Below are 17,346 nucleotides of genomic sequence, written 5' to 3' on the forward strand. Positions count from 1 at the left end.
AGGTTCTGGGCCCCCTTGAGGTGATCCAGCCCTTATCCTGACTGGTGTCAGTCCCAGGCCTCCTTTCTCAGAACACAACCTCAAGGGCAAGCAGCTCCACCTGGTCCTGGTTCCCTGAGGGTAGAGTTTCTTTCCCTAGTTGACCTCTAGCTTTAGACAGGTATTTTCTAATTAGCAGAGATTAAGCAAGGTTTACATTTGTTTTTTCCCACCATCTTGAGAAACTGACCTCAGTTCTGTCCTTTTCGCAATTACCCAGGCTTCCCAAACAGTGGTGAGTGGCTGGTAAAAGGGATTCTCCTCCTTGCTAACTTCCCCTCTGCAGAGAATCTTGTGATAAGCTAGTCCTTAAGAGGAGTATTCCATACCCTGCTGGTGTATTGGGGCAGATAAAAGAGCAAACCTGCCCTCACCAGTTTTCCCTTGTTTGGTTTCAGCCATTTTAAATCTATTAGAGAAAATTTCAAATATAAAGAGAAGTGACAAGATATATGTAATGAACCCTCATTCAACTTAAGTTATCAACTCATGGCCAGTTTCTTATCAAAATGATCTGTGTTCAAAATCCAAGAGTCCTGTGGTTTGTTTTTGTTTTTGTTTTTTTTTTTGCAACTTGCATCAGGATCTAAACAAGGTCCGTTGTGGTCAGTGAATCTTTTTAAATCATATAAACCACAGGTTCCCTGTCAGCTCTTGCAGTGTTGTTGAAGAAAGCATAGTTTGTAGTCCCCCCCCCCCAAAAATTCCTCTTTCTCTCTGTTGCCTATAAAATGGTTGTTAGCTCTAGGAGCTTAACTTTTAAACTTCAAATAGCAGGACTGATCCTTCGCAATGGCAAAGGATGATGGATCTTAGGTGAAAATTTTACAGCCAGGTTGGAAGAATATTCACATTAAATGTAAAGCAGCATCATTTGAGGGAAATAGTCTTAACTTCTGAGGAAATCAGTGAGAGGAAGTAGCTTTTTACAGTCATTTACTGAGCTTCCTGATGGAGAGCAGTACGCTTTGGGTGTAGGTAGGGAATAAATACCATTGAATTTGCACAGCCTGTTGTCGATCTGGTTTTCTTGCCCTTTGGTGGAGAGAGATCTTGTGCCCTGTGGTGAGGTTAGGACCGAGTGAAAATAATTCGCGTAGTACTGCTGAGCTGTCAGGTGAGAGAACGGAATGCTGGTCCTGGGCGGGCTGGCCACCGGGCTGATACCAGAAGCCCGTAGGACCTGGGGACCGGAACAAAACCTGTGGGCTGTACATTACTGTGCAGGGACTTCTGAAAGCTCGGGGACGAGTGAGTCAGCAAACCTCTCGGTGGGCTCCAAAATGGACCCGGCTGGGCGCGCTGCGGTAGACGCGCCTCAGGGGAATGCAGAGACTCGGGCGAGGCCCGCGTACATTATCAACCCCTCGTCTGTCAGAAGGTTCCCTCCCACCGGACCATCGGTGTCTCGAGTCCAGATAAACCGCGAGCTTCCCTGCACCCTACCCCGCCGCCTCCCGTAGCTCCACCTCCCAGAAGGCAGCGAGAACCGCACATGTGGCTAATTTTTCAGTGGAAACGGCGTTGCGCAAGCGCAGAGAGAGCAGTTCTAGCGTAGACTCTGAGCGGCGCTTGCGCACGGTTCCTCCATCCCAGATCACCTAGTCCACCGGATTCCGAGTGCTGTGCGCTTTTCTTACGTCACTACTAGGCATGCGCTTTGGGAGGAGGGGTGAGCTTTTGGGAGACCGGCCGGAGGCGGGTCTTGGCTGAGGTCTAACGGCGCCTGCGCGGACGGGAGCCCTACTGGAACATGGCGACTTGCGCTGAAATCCTGCGGAGCGAGTTCCCTGAAATTGACGGACAGGTCTTCGACTACGTGACGGGTGAGCGGAACCGAATCAACGCGCTGGGGAATCGGAAATGGAAATCATTAGGGGAAAGACTAAGGGCGGGTAGTGCCGGGGACCGCTGCTAGGCCTCTCCTCTGTGTGACCTCTTGTCCCGAGAGCCGGTTAGGTCTGGAGCCCGGACTGGGGCCGTGGTTCGGGGGCTAAAACTGCTTGTATGTCTACCGTACCCACTCTCTTCCTCGACCTGCCACGCCCGGCCTAAGGCGTCTTGCACAGCGGCAGCGCGGACTTCGAGTCTGTGGATGACCTGGTGGAAGCAGTGGGGGAACTGTTGCAGGAGGTGTCCGGGGACAGCAAGGATGACGCGGGCATCAGGGCTGTGTGCCAGCGCATGTACAACACTCTGCGCCTGTAAGTGCCAGGGCCGGGGAATCTTGGGGCAGGATGGGGGGTGGGGGCGTGATAGGAGGGCGGACGGTGAGGAGACGAGATGTAAGGGAAGAAAGGTCTGATGGTCGTAGAGCTTTTTATTCAGCTCCTAATTCTGCGCTTTCTGTTTCTACCGTCAAGGGCTGAGCCACAGACCCAGGGAAACAGCCAGGTGCTACTAGACGCCCCCATCCAGTTGTCAAAGATAACAGAAAACTACGGTGAGAGTGAGGGAAGATTGAACTAGCTGCCCTCTGCCCTTGTCTCAGTCTTCACCCCCTACCCAGCCCGCTGTCCCCTAGAGCCCAGGACTCCTGGTACCCCTTTTCCACAGGAAAAGGTTGTAGAAGCTAGTTAATGTCTTTACTGAGGGCAAAAGAGGCCATTGATGAAGGGAGTAGGATTGGACAAGTCTCCAAACTCTTAGGTAGGGTAGGAAGAATATGGGCCTTGTAACTAGACAGACTTGGGTTTACTTCCCAATTTTGTGACTTTTCTAACCAGTTGCATGACCTTTTAGGAGTTACTTATCTGCCTCAGTCTCTCTATTGTCAATCTGGAAGGTGTTTTTTGGTTTTGTTTTGTTGAAAAGTGGGGGGATGACAGCTGTTTCTGGGATTGTAAGGCTTTTCTTTAAATGTCTATGTCTGTGTCTCATTCATATTAATTACTCAAAATGTTAGTTTCCCTTCCCTCAGGGAGAAGGTGACTGCTTTTCTTATCGCTTACAGACTGTGGCACCAAACTTCCAGGACTGCTAAAGAGGGAACAGTCCTCGGTGAGGAGGGGGAAGAAAGGGTGGGGGCTGAGGGTGAGCAAGGGTGAGCATTGACTGTCTTTAAATACTGGAGTATCTTTTTGGGGAATTTCTGATAAAGTCTTTCCCTGAGAGCAGGGTAACTTAAGATGTTGTTTCTGAGGCTACAACCTAGCCTGAAATGGTTGTGTTTGGACCTTCAGACAGTGAATGCAAAGAAGCTAGAGAAGGCTGAGGCTCGACTGAAGGCAAAGCAGGAGAAGCGCTCAGAGAAGGACACACTCAAGACCAGCAGCCCTCTGTGAGTTTAGTAAGAAGGGCTGAGAAGAGAATAGAGCAGTCTCTATGGGGATGGAAGGGTGGCTGGGAGTGCTAAAAGCCATCCATTTCTTCCTTTGAAAGAGTCTTGGAGGAGGCATCAGCCAGCCAGGCAGGCAGCAGAAAGGAGAGTCGGTTGGAATCATCTGGCAAGAACAAATCCTATGATGTTCGAATTGAGAACTTTGATGTGTCTTTTGGCGATAGGTGAGGGAGTGGCAGTGGGGTGACGTTTTTTCTTTTTCCAATTAAAGGAGAATTTGGACAGATGGAATGGGGCTTAAAATAACGCTAGGTTTGTGTTGTTAAACTTGCTGCATACCTGTTTCTAGAGCAGCAGCACCCTTTGTTTTCTTCCTGCTACCCCTGCAGGGTACTGTTGGCTGGAGCAGATGTGAACCTGGCATGGGGCCGCCGCTATGGACTGGTGGGCCGAAATGGGCTGGGGAAGACAACACTCCTGAAGATGTTGGCCACTCGGAGCCTGCGGGTTCCAGCCCACATTTCCCTGCTGCACGTGGAGCAGGAGGTTGCTGGAGATGACACCCCTGCCCTTCAGAGTGTGCTAGAGAGTGACACCGTGAGAGAGGACCTTCTGCGGAGGGAGCGGGAGCTCAGCGCCCAGATTGCCACTGGCAGGTAAAGGCTCCAGAATAGGTAATAACCAGCAGCCACAGTTCTTCACAGAGTGCCTGTCATACTACCACAATCCATAACTTGCATGCCCACCCTAGGAAGCAGCAGAGCTTAGAACTTGGCTCTGTGGGGCTGTAAAGCCCCGTTCTTTCCACAGTGCCCACTGCCCTCACTGTCTTGAGCAGGTTCTTCCTGTCCTCTGTTCCTGTCCTGGCAACAAGGCAGTCGGTGACCTGCTTTTCAGCTACATAGGGTGCAGGACATTCCCCCAAGACTACCTGCATTCAGGCTGAGTGCTCTTCCTCCCATTCCCACTCCAGGGCTGAGGGCTCAGAAGCTGCACAGTTGGCAGAAATATATGCCAAACTGGAGGAGATTGAGGCCGACAAGGCACCTGCCAGGTATTTAAAATTCCCCTTCCCTCCTTCAGATTTTACCTTTCCATTTCGTTACCTGTTCCAACGGGGTTCTTTAATTTCCTCACTTCTAGGGCATCAGTCATTCTTGCTGGGCTTGGCTTTACCCCTAAAATGCAGCAGCAGCCCACCCGGTGAGTGGCCCCTGCCATTCTTAGTTACGAACACTGTTGGCTCTGTCTCTACCTGTCCTGGTGAACACCTACAGATGATGTGATCTGTGTTTCTTTAGGGAGTTCTCAGGTGGTTGGAGGATGAGACTGGCCCTGGCCCGGGCCCTGTTTGCTAGGTGAGTCTCCTGGGCCTGAAGGGGCCCATGGATACTGTGGAGGATTGGCCTTGGTTCATGGGAGGTCGTGAACTGCTGACCTAAAACCTCAAGGCTTGCATTCTTTTCTATAGGCCAGATCTTCTGCTGTTGGATGGTGAGTTTAAAATGGGCACCCTGACTTTGGGGTGAGGAAAGATGGCAGCATCCAAGTTCTCTAGCCCTTCAATCCCAAATGTGTCCTCCCCAACTTTTCCAGAACCCACAAACATGCTGGATGTAAGGGCCATCCTGTGGCTGGAGAATTACCTGCAAGTGAGTGGCTATAGGTGCTGGAGTAGGTCTAAGGAAGGTCTGCCTCTAAGACACTGGTGGGGAGGTGGGGGGTGCTGGAAGTTGATTTCCCTCCCAAACTGGACCTGCCATCCTGTGACCCCCTCAGACATGGCCCTCTACAATCCTGGTTGTCTCCCATGACCGCAACTTCCTGAATGCCATAGCCACAGACATCATCCACCTGCATAGCCAGCGGCTAGATGGCTACCGGGGAGACTTTGAGACCTTCATCAAGAGCAAGCAAGAGCGGCTGCTCAACCAGCAGCGTGAATATGAGGCACAACAGCAGTATCGCCAGCATATCCAGGTATAGGGGCAGACAGGGCTAGGGGCCCATGGGTATTAGAGTTTTCAGGGATGAGGGAGCCTGACCAGTGTCTGCACTCATCCACCCACAGGTTTTCATTGACCGATTTCGCTACAATGCCAACAGAGCTTCTCAAGTGCAGAGTAAACTCAAGATGCTGGAGAAGCTGTGAGTACAGTGCCCTCGATTAGGCCCTGACTCTTATTCCCTTAATTTTTTCCCTCATTTTGCAGGGTACCCCTTGCCTTCCCATTCTAGGTCTCCCCTTTTCTAGAAACCAACTTTAATCTCCTCTCCAACAGGAAAGCAGAGAATTTTACACTGCTGTTGTAAATTAGTGTTGTCCCCACAGTCCTAGGCAACCACTAATTTCTTTTCTGTCTCTAATATATTTGCTTATTCTGGATATTTTATATAAATGAAATCCTGTAACAGGTGACATTTTGTGTCTGGCTTATTTCACTTAACGTAATGTTTTTGAGGCTCATTCGTGTTGTAGCATGTATCAGTATTGCCTGCCTTTTAATGGCTAGGTAGTATTTCATTATAAGGATATACAGCATTTTGTTCATTGATTCATCAGTTGAGGGGTATTGGAAGTGTTTCTGTTTTTTGGCTCTTATGAATAACAGTGCTCTAAACATTTGTGTACAAGTTTTCGTATGGACATATGTTTTCTATTCTCTTGGGTATATGCCTTGGAGTAGAATTGCTGGGTTACAAGATAATTCTATGTTTAACTTTTTGAGGAACTGCCAAGCTGTTTTCTAAAGCAGCTGTACCATTTTATATTTCTACCAGCAATGTATGAGGGTTCCAATTTCTCCACATCCTTGCCAACACTTATTATCTGTCTTTTTAATTTTGGCCATCGTAGTGGGTGTGAGCGACAGCTCACTGTGGTTTTGACTTGGATTTCTTTAATGACTAACAATGTTGAACATTGGGGGGTTAATCTAATAGCAACCTTTCTAGAAGTGCCGGTGGTGGAAGGAAGTCTAACATCAAAGGCTTAGGTTTTTGTGACATGAAATATTTATCACAATGTATTAACTGGAAGGCCAAAAATCTCCTGAAAGGGATATTGTGAACTGGAAGAAGGTACTCTAAAATAAGAATGGGGTCTGGATGGTAGAATTACGAGTTTTTTCTAGGTTTTCCCTGAACATCTATTATTTGTGTAGTAAGAACAAAGTCATTTTTTTAAGCCATAAATTTAGTTTGCCTGCCCCCTCTCTCCTCAGACCGGAGCTGAAACCTGTGGACAAGGAGTTGGAGGTGGTGATGAAGTGAGTGCTGGGCCAAGGGGCTGGTGGGGAGCTCTTGTTTCTGGCCACCTCTGTGTTCTTCACCACCACCTCCTGCAGGTTCCCTGATGGGTTTGAGAAGTTCTCACCACCAGTTCTACAACTAGATGAGGTGGATTTCTACTATGATCCTAAGCATGTCGTCTTCAGCCGTCTATCCGTCTCTGCTGATCTCGAGTCCCGCATTTGTGTGGTATGGTTGCTGTTTCTCTGTTCTGTGAGCTGGGACTCTGCCACCCCTTCACGTAGTGTGGATTGGCCCAGATCATCTGGCTGCAAAGGGAAGTGGTATACAGGAGCAGGGATTGGCCTGGGCCAAGGGCTTTGCTATACTTCCTTGCAGAGATAGGAAGCCTGATTGTGGTATTTTATGAATACTTAGAACAAGACTTTATCTTACTAGTCTTAGCTCTGAGTTTTCTCAAACCATGGAACATGGAAGAGAGATCAGATTTCAGGTCTTGACTCTACCTGTTGCTAGCTTGGTTACGAAGTGGAGATAACACTACGTCACTCAGTTATTGGCAGGATTAAATCCCCTGCACTTAGTAGGTATTCAGGTGTCAGTTCCCTTTATATCTTTACTAGCTCTTTCATCTTTCTGTAGAGTTCCTTAATATTTTTTTCGTTGTTGAAGGAGTCATTGATCAGAACCAGTTCTCATCTCCTTCCCTTCAGTGTCTCACACATGTCCACTCTTGAACATTCTCGGGGTTCTTTTTACAGGTTGGGGAGAATGGTGCTGGTAAGTCTACCATGCTGAAGCTGCTTATGGGGGACCTGGCCCCTGTCCGGGGCATCAGACATGCTCACAGGTAAAGCCCCCAATTCCAAACTGCTCATATACTGTAGCTACACTCGTTTATGGTCATTGCCTTCCATCCCCTCTTTCCACCTTTGTTTCTGCCTGTAGGAATCTGAAGATTGGCTATTTCAGCCAGCACCATGTGGAGCAGCTGGACCTGAATGTCAGTGCCGTGGAACTGCTGGCACGCAAGTTTCCCGGTACCTTAGGGATTTGAGTCCGGAAAGGAGGTGACCCCTACGGCTAGGCCCATCTTGGGGTGGGGTAATGAGCAGTGAGCCCCGAGTCTAAGTATAAGGACATGGGCATTTGGAGGTAGGGCTGAGGGGAGGGCGAAGAGAGAAAGTTGGGTCAAGAATCCACTTGATGGGGTGAGGCCTATTCCAGGGCGGCCTGAGGAGGAGTATCGTCACCAGCTGGGCCGGTATGGCATCTCTGGAGAACTGGCCGTGCGCCCTGTTGCCAGCTTGTCTGGGGGCCAGAAGAGTCGGGTAGCCTTTGCTCAGATGACCATGCCCTGGTGAGCTCTTGCCTTCCCCTCTACCCCTCTACCCCCTACCCCTCTACCCCTCTACCCCTCTAGCCAAGTAGAAAATGTTTCTCTTGCCTTCGTATCAGAGGGTTCATTTTTCTCCCAACCCCAATAACTACCCACCTTCCTGGGTACTGCCTTCTAGCCCCAACTTCTACATTCTGGATGAACCCACAAACCACCTGGATATGGAGACGATTGAGGCTCTGGGCCGTGCTCTCAACAATTTCAGGGTGAGTGTGCCTTCATGCTGCCTGCTCCTCCCCAAGTGTCATCACCCCTTAGGGCCCCCCTGAGTGCCTCCTGGTCTCCTCTCTTTCAGGGCGGTGTGATATTGGTATCCCATGATGAGCGCTTCATCCGGTTGGTGTGCCGGGAGTTGTGGGTGTGCGAAGGCGGCGGCGTCACCCGGGTCGAGGGGGGGTTTGACCAGTACCGCGCCCTTCTCCAGGAACAGTTCCGCCGTGAGGGCTTCCTTTAGGGTCACCAGGCCGAGGACTGTGCCCAGGATATGGACTGGTCTCTCAGACCCCTGGGCCGCGATATAGGCAACCATCTCCAGGCCACGGACTTCCCCCAACTTTGGGGACAGCCTTATTTCCAAATCTCCTTTTAACTGGAGCATCCTCTGCATAACCCAGGGAGCCCCATCTAAGTGTCTGTGAGGACTGGTCTTCAAGGGAAGGGGTGGGGGTGCCCTCTGGTTATAGATCCCCCCAACTGCCCCAGCTCTGACTGGGCCCCAAATGGCTGCTGTGTAAATTAAATGTCCCCCTGCATCTCCCTGGCTTCATCTCTGCTGCTCATTGGCAGGGCTGCAGCACTTGCACAGTGTTAAGGGGCGTGGGCTCTGAGGTTTAGGCTTTTCCTGTAACACTTATATCAGTCACATGGCCAGGTCCATGGCAGCACCAGTCTTGCTCTGGAAGGAGGTGTCATTAAAGCCACTGGGGCTCAGAGATCACCTGCCTTACTTTGGGTGGCCTGAGCTGGTGGAATGAAGGGCAGTGTATTACATCACTGGGGTATACTATTCCCTATAGCCTGGGCTCAGCTGCAGCAGAAGGGGGCTTGGTTTGTGCTGCCTCAGTCCCACTGCTTGGAGGAGTGAACTGATTCTGTAACCTGGCCTCCAGCATGGTTTGTCAACTGCTTACGCCTGTGGTCTCTGACTTAGGCTCACCTTGCTTCTCTGATCCTCGGCTGGAGCTGAAGAGAAACCGAGAAACTATCTTTGTCCCATTTTACTTGGGTGGCTTCATGTTCTTTATTTTCCTTCGAACTATGTAGGGGGGGCCTGGGAAGTAGGGAATTGAGAATGGGGTCGAATGGGAAGAAACAGCACTTTGTTTTTAAATCAAGGAATCTCAGGAGAGCAGTTGTTTAACAGAGTAGTAGCTCTTATAAATATTGTTTCTTGAGGACTCCACTTCTATATGTAATTGTTAGAAGACACTAAAATAGGAACCTTGCCTTCCTCAAAGACAACAGAGAAACCAGAATCAACAGAAGGAACTTGCTGGCTTCATGGGAAATTGTAGTCACAGGGGTCAACCTAAGATTTGTAGCCCCCTGAGGCTGTTGTGGTATGTAGGTAGCTGGGGGAAAGAGGCTCTTTTGGAGGAAAGGAGAATGAAATCAAGAAGGCTCTGTTCACTACACAGCAGGTGCTGATAGACTGAGGAAGCTGGCCAAAGGGCCACTAGTCAGCCAGCCTCCTCAGCCTCCCTCCCTCTTAGAAGTCCAGAGGTGTTCCAGCCACTTCTGTGTACCATTGAAGTCACGAGGGTCTTCTCATGGTCCCCCCCACACTCCTCACCCTCAGGCCTGCAGGTGTGCCAGTTTGGGGGCCATGTGGTGTAGTTTCTGTGCCTGCCTTTTTGGCCAGGCTCTCAGCCCCTTCACCCCTCACTAATTTGTGAATCCCTGTAGGAGTCCTCAATTTCTCAGTCGGTGAGAATGCAACTGAAGGGTTCTGTGACACAGAGTCTGCTTCTTTGGATGTGACTTTGTGTACAAAGAGCAAAGGCATTGGAGTAGGGCCTGAAGTCAAGTCCCAGCTCCATCCCCAGTAGTAGAAGGGGCCACTAGTATTAGCTGGGTAATCACAGCACATCACAACCTTTTTGAACACCTTCCTACGTGGTTTCTTTATAGGGTTGTTGTGAGGTTTAGATGGCAAGCACATAACATATAAGTCCTCAGAAAGCAATTCTTGGGTGAGCGGTCTATGATTTAAAGACTATTATTATTATTTGAGGAAAGAGGAAATTTTTCTCTTGAGTGGCTCCAGAGGTGGACCAATTTGGGCTCAAAGGAAAGAAAACTTTTAAATAGGCTGCTTTCTGGGAGTGAGTTCCCAGAGACTGTTCAGCCCTGCCAGGCTACGGAGAAGGGCTCTGAGGGGGAAGCCAGCACTAGATGGCCTCCAGACTGGCTTCCAGTTTATGATTCCATGAAAGAAATGTGAATGAAGAGCTTTTATATATGACAATATAAGTCTATGCTGCAGGACTTGAGAAAGACGGCATGAATGAATTGCAGGAGGTGAGAAAGATCCCAGGATAAGTGTGTATGGTGAATTTCTGGAAGTTAGGGGAGGTGAGTTGGCAGGAGATGGTGGTCTTCAGGGATGGAAAATGGCAGCAAAATCAGCCATCTCCACTCCACAGGGCAAAGGGGAAAGTGACCCAAAAAACTGCCCTTGATCACTCCAGACGGCCCAATACAGCAGTCTACCCTTCTATGCTGTGGAGACCCTATCTAACCCCAGCCATTGGAAAGCTGGTCCTTCCCACAGCTACTGATGCTGGAGCTGCCCTGCCGACATCAGGCCTTTAAAGCAGTCCAGAGCCAGCCGGGTTGAAAGACCTCAGTCTGCAAGGTCTTCTTTGAAACGCTGGCCTCCCCGCTTCTGCTGGCCTTACCATACTCACCAGTGCCTTCCCAGACAACCTGGTTGGTCGCCGGTGGACAAGGGTGCAGTGGGTCTCTGCACCAATCTACACGACCCTCAAAGATGCCAGCCACAGAATCGTTTATTCCAATGTGATATTGCTGTCTTGAGATTTGTTAGACCTAGACATTTTACTGAGCTTTCCAGGTAAATGTTAGCACAGAATAGGAGAGAAGGTACCATTTACCCTGCCTGGCCATGCCCCAGCCTGATGTGTCGTTTGGGTACAGAACATCTTACTAGGAACCGCTCCCCAGGCCTGGGTCTGGTCCATCCACAGATGCAAACCAAACAACACCCCTGCCAGCATCAGAGCACTGTCACTGCATCAGCGGGAGCCCGCAGACTGGATGACTGAAGGGTTGGGAGGGTTTTTCAAACCTGGGGTGATGGACTCTGCTTCAACGCCGCCCTCTTCCAAGTGGGCTTCATTGGCACTGTGTGCTTCCCCCATTATAAGCTGTATGCCGATAAGATCGTAGTTCTGGTTTGCCTTGATATCCTTGAAGGCCAGGCCACGGCTTGCTCATCTTTGCATCTCCTGTGCCTGTCACAGGTTTGCTTCCCTGGAAAGCAGCTTGAGATCAGTTGAGCAGAGGGAGAAGCCGAGCAGTGATGCAGGCCCAGGAAAGGCTCAGCCAAGCCCACATTCTGGAGTTGGGATAGCCCTGCAGAGTTGGTCTAAGCTGAGGCAATGGGTTCAGCCTTTATTCTGCTGAGTGATTAGTCTTTAGGTGCCAGCTGCTACCAGAACGAGGCGTGACCTTCGGAAAGGTTTTCTTCAGCTGAGGCAATCCTCCTCAGGGGCTGACAAGTGAGGGCTTTCTGCCGTCAATATGCAGCAGCTGGGGCAAGTTCTTCACTCCTAAAGGGGGATCTGGGTAGCCCATCACAGCATCCACTACAGTGCCTCCCAGTTAATAGATGCTCAGTTAAAATGCTTGTTAAGTGACTATTTGGGGAAAATTGAGAAAAAGTAGAGAATGATGGAGGAGAGAGCAGAGGCAAGAAGACCAACAGGGAGGCCATGACCCAAATCCAGCTCTAAGGACGTGGAGTCGAGGTGATGGAGGCAGAGGTTAGACCAGGGAGGGTGGTATGCTGACTTAGCAAGGGGTTTGGAGCTCTGCCCAAATGAGGGAGGGCTCCTTTTTCTGGGCCTGAGTCTTGAAATAAGTGAAATGAAATGAGAACTTTGAGACTCTAAGAGGTTAAAGAGATATTTGTTTTTAAACCTTCCCTTGTTCCTCCTTTCAACACAATGCTAAGGAAGTAACAGTTAATATTTATTGGGGTCTTATGTAGCAGGCACCGTTGTAAGTGCTACACCTGCACTAAATCAGTCCTCGAAACCCTATGAACTGGCACAGTTGTTATCCCCGTTTTACAGATAAGGAAACAGTTGACCGTGGGTGTCTGGGCTGGGATTCAGGCCAGGCTGGCTCTATATCTCTAACTGCTACAGTGCTGCCACTTAGCTCTACTGTGTGACATACTGAATAGTCAGGTTCTTAATTCCAATGCTTAAAACTCACTAGTTGCATGGAGCGGGGGAGGGGGAAAGTTTGAACAAGCTCCTCTCCAGAGGCCAAGCCGATGAGTAGGTGTACCTGGCACAGTGGCTGATGTGCTAGGTGCTCAATGAATCGTTAAGAAATCCCAAAACACAGTTTAGTGGAAAGTCATGCACTGGGGTTAGTCCAGCTCTTCCACCGGTGGCATCTTGGATAAGTCGACCTCTCCTGGGTAAATTATCCTTAAGTGGGCTTACTGCACTTTGTCCTGCCTGCTTCTTTGGGTAGTTGGAAGGATTAATTGAAACAAGGTCTTGCGCACGCTTGGATGGCTCAGTCAGTTAAGGTTCTGACTCTTGATTTCAGCTCAGGTCATGGTCTCACAGTTTGTGAGTTTAAGCCCCTCCTTGGGCCCTGTGCTGACAGTGTAGAGCCTACTTGGGATTCTGTCTCCCTCCCTCTGCCCCTCCCCCGTTCGTTTTCTCTCTCTGTCTCTCTCAAAAAAAGAAACAAGGTCTTGTGCAAACTGAATGTTTTTATAAACTGTAAAGTGCTATGGATCAGCCTGTGGGAGAACTGATGCGGCAAGCACCCTAGAGCCTCCTCTGGAGACAGTCTCACAAATGGTCAGGGCCATCATCAAGATGTTACCCAAGAAGGGCCACCCCACAGCCCTCATCTGCTGAGCTGCACATCAGAAAGCACGGGTGCAGGAATGCCTAGCCCCTGCTGAGTTACATGGGGTTGGGCAGAAATCACCATGTAATTTAAGCCCATCATAATACGTATACGTCATGCCCTGTCGGTAATTCTAGGTTTCTGTTTTATGTTGAGTAAATGGGTGGTTTGAAAGTGATTTCTGATTCACTGTATGTAGAGAGGCCTTTGAAACTCTAAATTACAGTACGTAAATATTTGTCAACCGACACTATAGCATTTGAACACTGAGGAATGCTTCATGAATGTTCTCTTTTGGTCTTATCCTCTCACCAACCTTGTGTTAAATGGCTCCTGCTGAGTTATTCCCATTTTACAGAGCAGGAGCTTGAAGCAGATGTTAAGGGTCTTGCTTAGGTTCAGATACCTCTTTTTGTGCAGAGAGAGGGCAAGAACCAAAGTATGTGGTTCATCTCTCCAGATCAGCTGTTCTCAGCTTTGTTCCACAACAGTTTATACAGAGGGTGACATTCTCCTGAGCATGCCCAGGGTCAGGAGCCCTTCTGTCCTTTTAGGAAAGTATTTGAACCTGGAAGGAGGGTTAGTGCCTGTGGGTCTGATTTGTTTTAACTTGTGTATTAGGGTGCGAGCTCCGGAATCAGAATTGCATTTGAGTCTGGATTCTATTATTGAATGGCTATGTCACCTTGGCAAATGACGCCTCTCAGTGCCTCAGTTTCCTGATCTATAAAATGGGAACAATAATGGTCCTTACATTGTAGGTTTATTGTATTAAATCAGATAATACAACCAAAATTCTCATCATGGGCCCACTAGTTCCTTAAATGTTAGCCATTATGATAACTAGTGTTTGTTGTGACCTTCACTGCTTTACTGATTTTAGTGAGGTAATATTTATGATGCTCTGGAGCTGAAGACCACTGTATTTAGTCATGGTGCCTCAACCAAAATGACAGGTACCCACACTTCGAACTTTGTGTCCTTGGACCTAGAAGGGACCCCCTCTTGGATTCTTCTCTCACTGCAAAGACTTATCCTTTAGATTCTTACACACACGCGCGTGCTTCTCTTGTTCTTTATGGGTGTTCTATATTCAATCTATTCCATCACTCAATACTTTGTTCGAAGTTGGGGATTCTCCATCAGTAGAGGAGTCTAGGTTTTTCTTGAGTACTAGTGACCTTTGAGTATAGTCATTCTCAACCTTCTTACCCCCAAAGATTTTTTCGTCTTCCTCTTCCATGAACACTACAGTCAGAACAAAAGTATGGCACGCCCAGAACTTGGAAGTAGAGTTATCTTAGAATAAGACTAGTAAGAACTAGTGAACAATGGGTGAGATGAAGTCATTCGAGAAATTGTACATTGTGGTTTGGTGTCAGGGTTGGGGGTACTTTTTTTTTAAGTTTATTTTGAGAGAGAGAGGGAGTGGGAGGTGGGCAAAGAGAGGGAGAGAGAGAGGAGGAGGGAGAATCCCAAGCAGACTCTGGCTGACAGCATGCAGCGCAACAACAGGGCTTGATCCCAGGACCCTGGGATCATGATCTGAGCCAAAATAAAGAGTCGGACATTTAACCGACTAAGCCACCCAGGTGCCCTAGGTTGGAGGTACATTTAAGAGCCATCAGGTAAATGAGGCACAATTAGCTAAGGAAGAATAAGTGACTGGAACAATATATGAAATGTGATTGGAATCAAGAATGCCAGGATCCTGCAATGGAGAAGAGAGAATATGAGAGACCAAGCATTGTCACTGGGTCCCCAGACCTGCTGGCAGGTGGCAGACTCTATCTGGCGACTTGACTTTTTAGCAGGTCTTGCGTCGAGGCACTGGATGCCCCAGTCCATCACAGCTTGACACCACAGGCCCCAGAGCCTCATCCACTAATTCCCCCATCCCATTCGACCTTCCTCTGGATTCCTTGGCTTGTGACTTGGCTTCTGTGACCTTTCTCACCTGGAGAGCATATACTGACTGGAACGTTAGATTTTCAGGCCTCTTGTCAGCTGCATCTCTAATGACAAATTAATAAACCGACCTCTGGTTTATATGTCAGTCTCTTCTGAGTTTCAATACTGTGGCTTTATCTAACAATAATAATATGCTAAACACGATGTACCATACATCATTCTAAGCATTTTACATGAATTGACTAATTTAGATGTATTTTTTTTTAATTTTTTTTAATGTTTATTTCTGAGGCAGAGAGAGACAGAGCACGAGTGGCGGAGGGTCAGAGAGAGAGGGAGACGCAGAATCAGAAGCAGGCTCCAGGCTCTGAGCTGTCAGCACAGAGCCTGACGTGGGGCTCGAACTCACAAACCGTGAGATCATGACCTGAGCCGAAGTCGGTCGCTCAACCGACTGAGCCACCCAGGTGCCCCAATGAATTGACTAATTTTTTTTTAAATTTTTTTTTTTCAACGTTTTTATTTATTTTTGGGACAGAGAGAGACAGAGCATGAACGGGGGAGGGGCAGAGACAGAGGGAGACACAGAATCAGAAACAGGCTCCAGGCTCTGAGCCATCAGCCCAGAGCCCTACGCGGGGCTCGAACTCCCGGACCGCGAGATCGTGACCTGGCTGAAGTCGGACGCTTAACCGACTGCGCCACCCAGGCGCCCCTGAATTGACTAATTTAATCCTCACAACAAACCAGTGAGGTATGGATTATCTTTATAAGTGAGAAAGTGGAGGGACGCCTGGGTGGCTCAGTTGGTTAAGCGTCCAACTTCAGCTCATCGTGATCTCGTGGTCCTTGAGTTTGAGCCCTGCATCGGGTTCTGTGCTGATAGCTCAGACCCTGGAGTCTGCTTCAGATTCTATGTCTCCCTCTCTCTCTGGTCCTCCCTCACACTTTGTCTCTGAAAATGAAAACCTTAAAAAAAAATTTGTTTTCAATTAGTGAGAAAACGGAGGCCCAGAAAAAAATCTAAACTAAAGACACCTTGCTCAGGGTTAGCCATTCGTGAGACTCTGAGCTGGGCTTGCACTGAGGTCGTGGTGAGCCCAAAGCTCCAGCTTGCCCGCTCTAGCACAGCAAGGTGCCTCGACCACATTAGCACTGAGTACCTGAGGTGGTGAGGAGCATCTCTGTGCTGTGGTGACCTCAGTAAGTCCTGGGACCCTAGGTGGGCCACCCACATCTGAGCAGCCTGCCGGCCCACACGGGCCATGCTGCCATGTGTTAAAAGATTGTATGAAACAAATCTAATTTGTTAATTATTTTCCCGTTAAAATTTGATCAAAATATAATACGGTACTAGTCATAGTTTCTGATCAGCCTTAAATAATCACAATTGCCAACCCAAGTTATTTGATTCCAGCACAAGAAAAGAAACACTGTTTATTTTTTTAACGTTTATTCATTTTTGAGAGACAGAGACAGAGCATGAGTGGGGGAGGGGCAGAGAGAGAGGGAGACACAGAATCCGAAGCAGGCTCCAGGCTCTGAGCTGTCAGCACAGAGCCCGATGCAGGGCTCAAACTCACAAACCGTGAGATCATGGCCTGAGCTGAAGTCGGACGCCCAACACAGGTGCCCCCTGAATGATCAGCTTCCAAACGACTAGAGACAGGACATAGACTGATCCAAACTGCCTGAAGAAGGGATGTATCAACCCACAGTGCCCATCCCAGCACCACCCGGAAGGGTGGCCTGGAGACTGCTCCAAATCCCAGAGCTCCTACTAGGAGACCCTTTCCTGTGGAAATGAACAGGTGGAGCCATCTGAGGCCGGTGCCATCAAAGTTCTGATTACAGTACCACCCCCCTTGTTTTGATACCGTATTCATGAAGTGACCCCTTGAGTGTCTCACTCACCTAAGCTGGCATATTAGGGAAGATGTAGCCAAAACTGCTGCCTGGCCCCACCACTCATCAGCTCAGTGCCTCAGGCCAAGTTCTCTAACCTCTCGCAGTACAATTCTCTGGAGGAGATGGGAGGATAATTTGCATAAGATCATTACAAATATCAGGGCCACAGCCCACCTCAGTTGGAAGAGCATGCAAATTAAAACAAAAACAAAATAAAACACGTGGGGTGCCTGTGTGGCTCAGTCAGTTAAGCAGCTGACTCTTGATTTCGGCTCAGGTTATGATCTCATGGGTTCATGGGTTCAAGCCCTGCATTGGGCTCTGAGCTGACAATGCGGAGCCTGCTTGGGATTCTCTCTCTCCCTCTTTCTCTGCCCCTTCCGTGCTTGCTCTTTCTCTCTCAAAATAAATAAACTAAAAAAAAATTTTTTTAACG

General features: G+C 48.8%; 1 protein-coding gene across 1 annotated transcript; it reads left to right on the top strand.

Moving 5' to 3' along the window:
* Positions 1-21: 21 nt before the first annotated feature.
* ABCF3 (ATP binding cassette subfamily F member 3) lies at positions 22-15,147 on the top strand. Its single transcript, XM_047874560.1, has 21 exons — positions 22-1,865; positions 2,096-2,243; positions 2,403-2,482; positions 2,993-3,039; positions 3,222-3,319; positions 3,421-3,543; positions 3,709-3,975; positions 4,293-4,373; positions 4,463-4,522; positions 4,621-4,677; positions 4,791-4,813; positions 4,916-4,971; positions 5,099-5,299; positions 5,391-5,467; positions 6,544-6,588; positions 6,667-6,799; positions 7,333-7,421; positions 7,520-7,611; positions 7,799-7,931; positions 8,089-8,176; positions 8,266-15,147. Exons 1-21 carry the CDS (start codon positions 1,793-1,795, stop codon positions 8,422-8,424), a joined length of 2,130 nt encoding a protein of 709 aa, XP_047730516.1. The 5' UTR covers positions 22-1,792; the 3' UTR covers positions 8,425-15,147.
* Positions 15,148-17,346: the final 2,199 nt, after the last annotated feature.

This window comes from Prionailurus viverrinus, chromosome C2, assembly GCF_022837055.1.
Source record: "Prionailurus viverrinus isolate Anna chromosome C2, UM_Priviv_1.0, whole genome shotgun sequence".
Classification (NCBI taxonomy): domain Eukaryota; kingdom Metazoa; phylum Chordata; class Mammalia; order Carnivora; family Felidae; genus Prionailurus; species Prionailurus viverrinus.

Excerpts from the sequence above, each read along its gene's own strand:
- ABCF3 (XM_047874560.1), top strand. The coding sequence starts at position 1,793 with ATGGCGACTTGCGCTGAAATCCTGCGGAGCGAGTTCCCTGAAATTGAC. Across the intron at positions 2,244-2,402 it reads ATGTACAACACTCTGCGCCT|GGCTGAGCCACAGACCCAGG; the intron begins GTAAGTGCCAGG and ends TCTACCGTCAAG. Across the intron at positions 4,814-4,915 it reads AGATCTTCTGCTGTTGGATG|AACCCACAAACATGCTGGAT; the intron begins GTGAGTTTAAAA and ends CAACTTTTCCAG.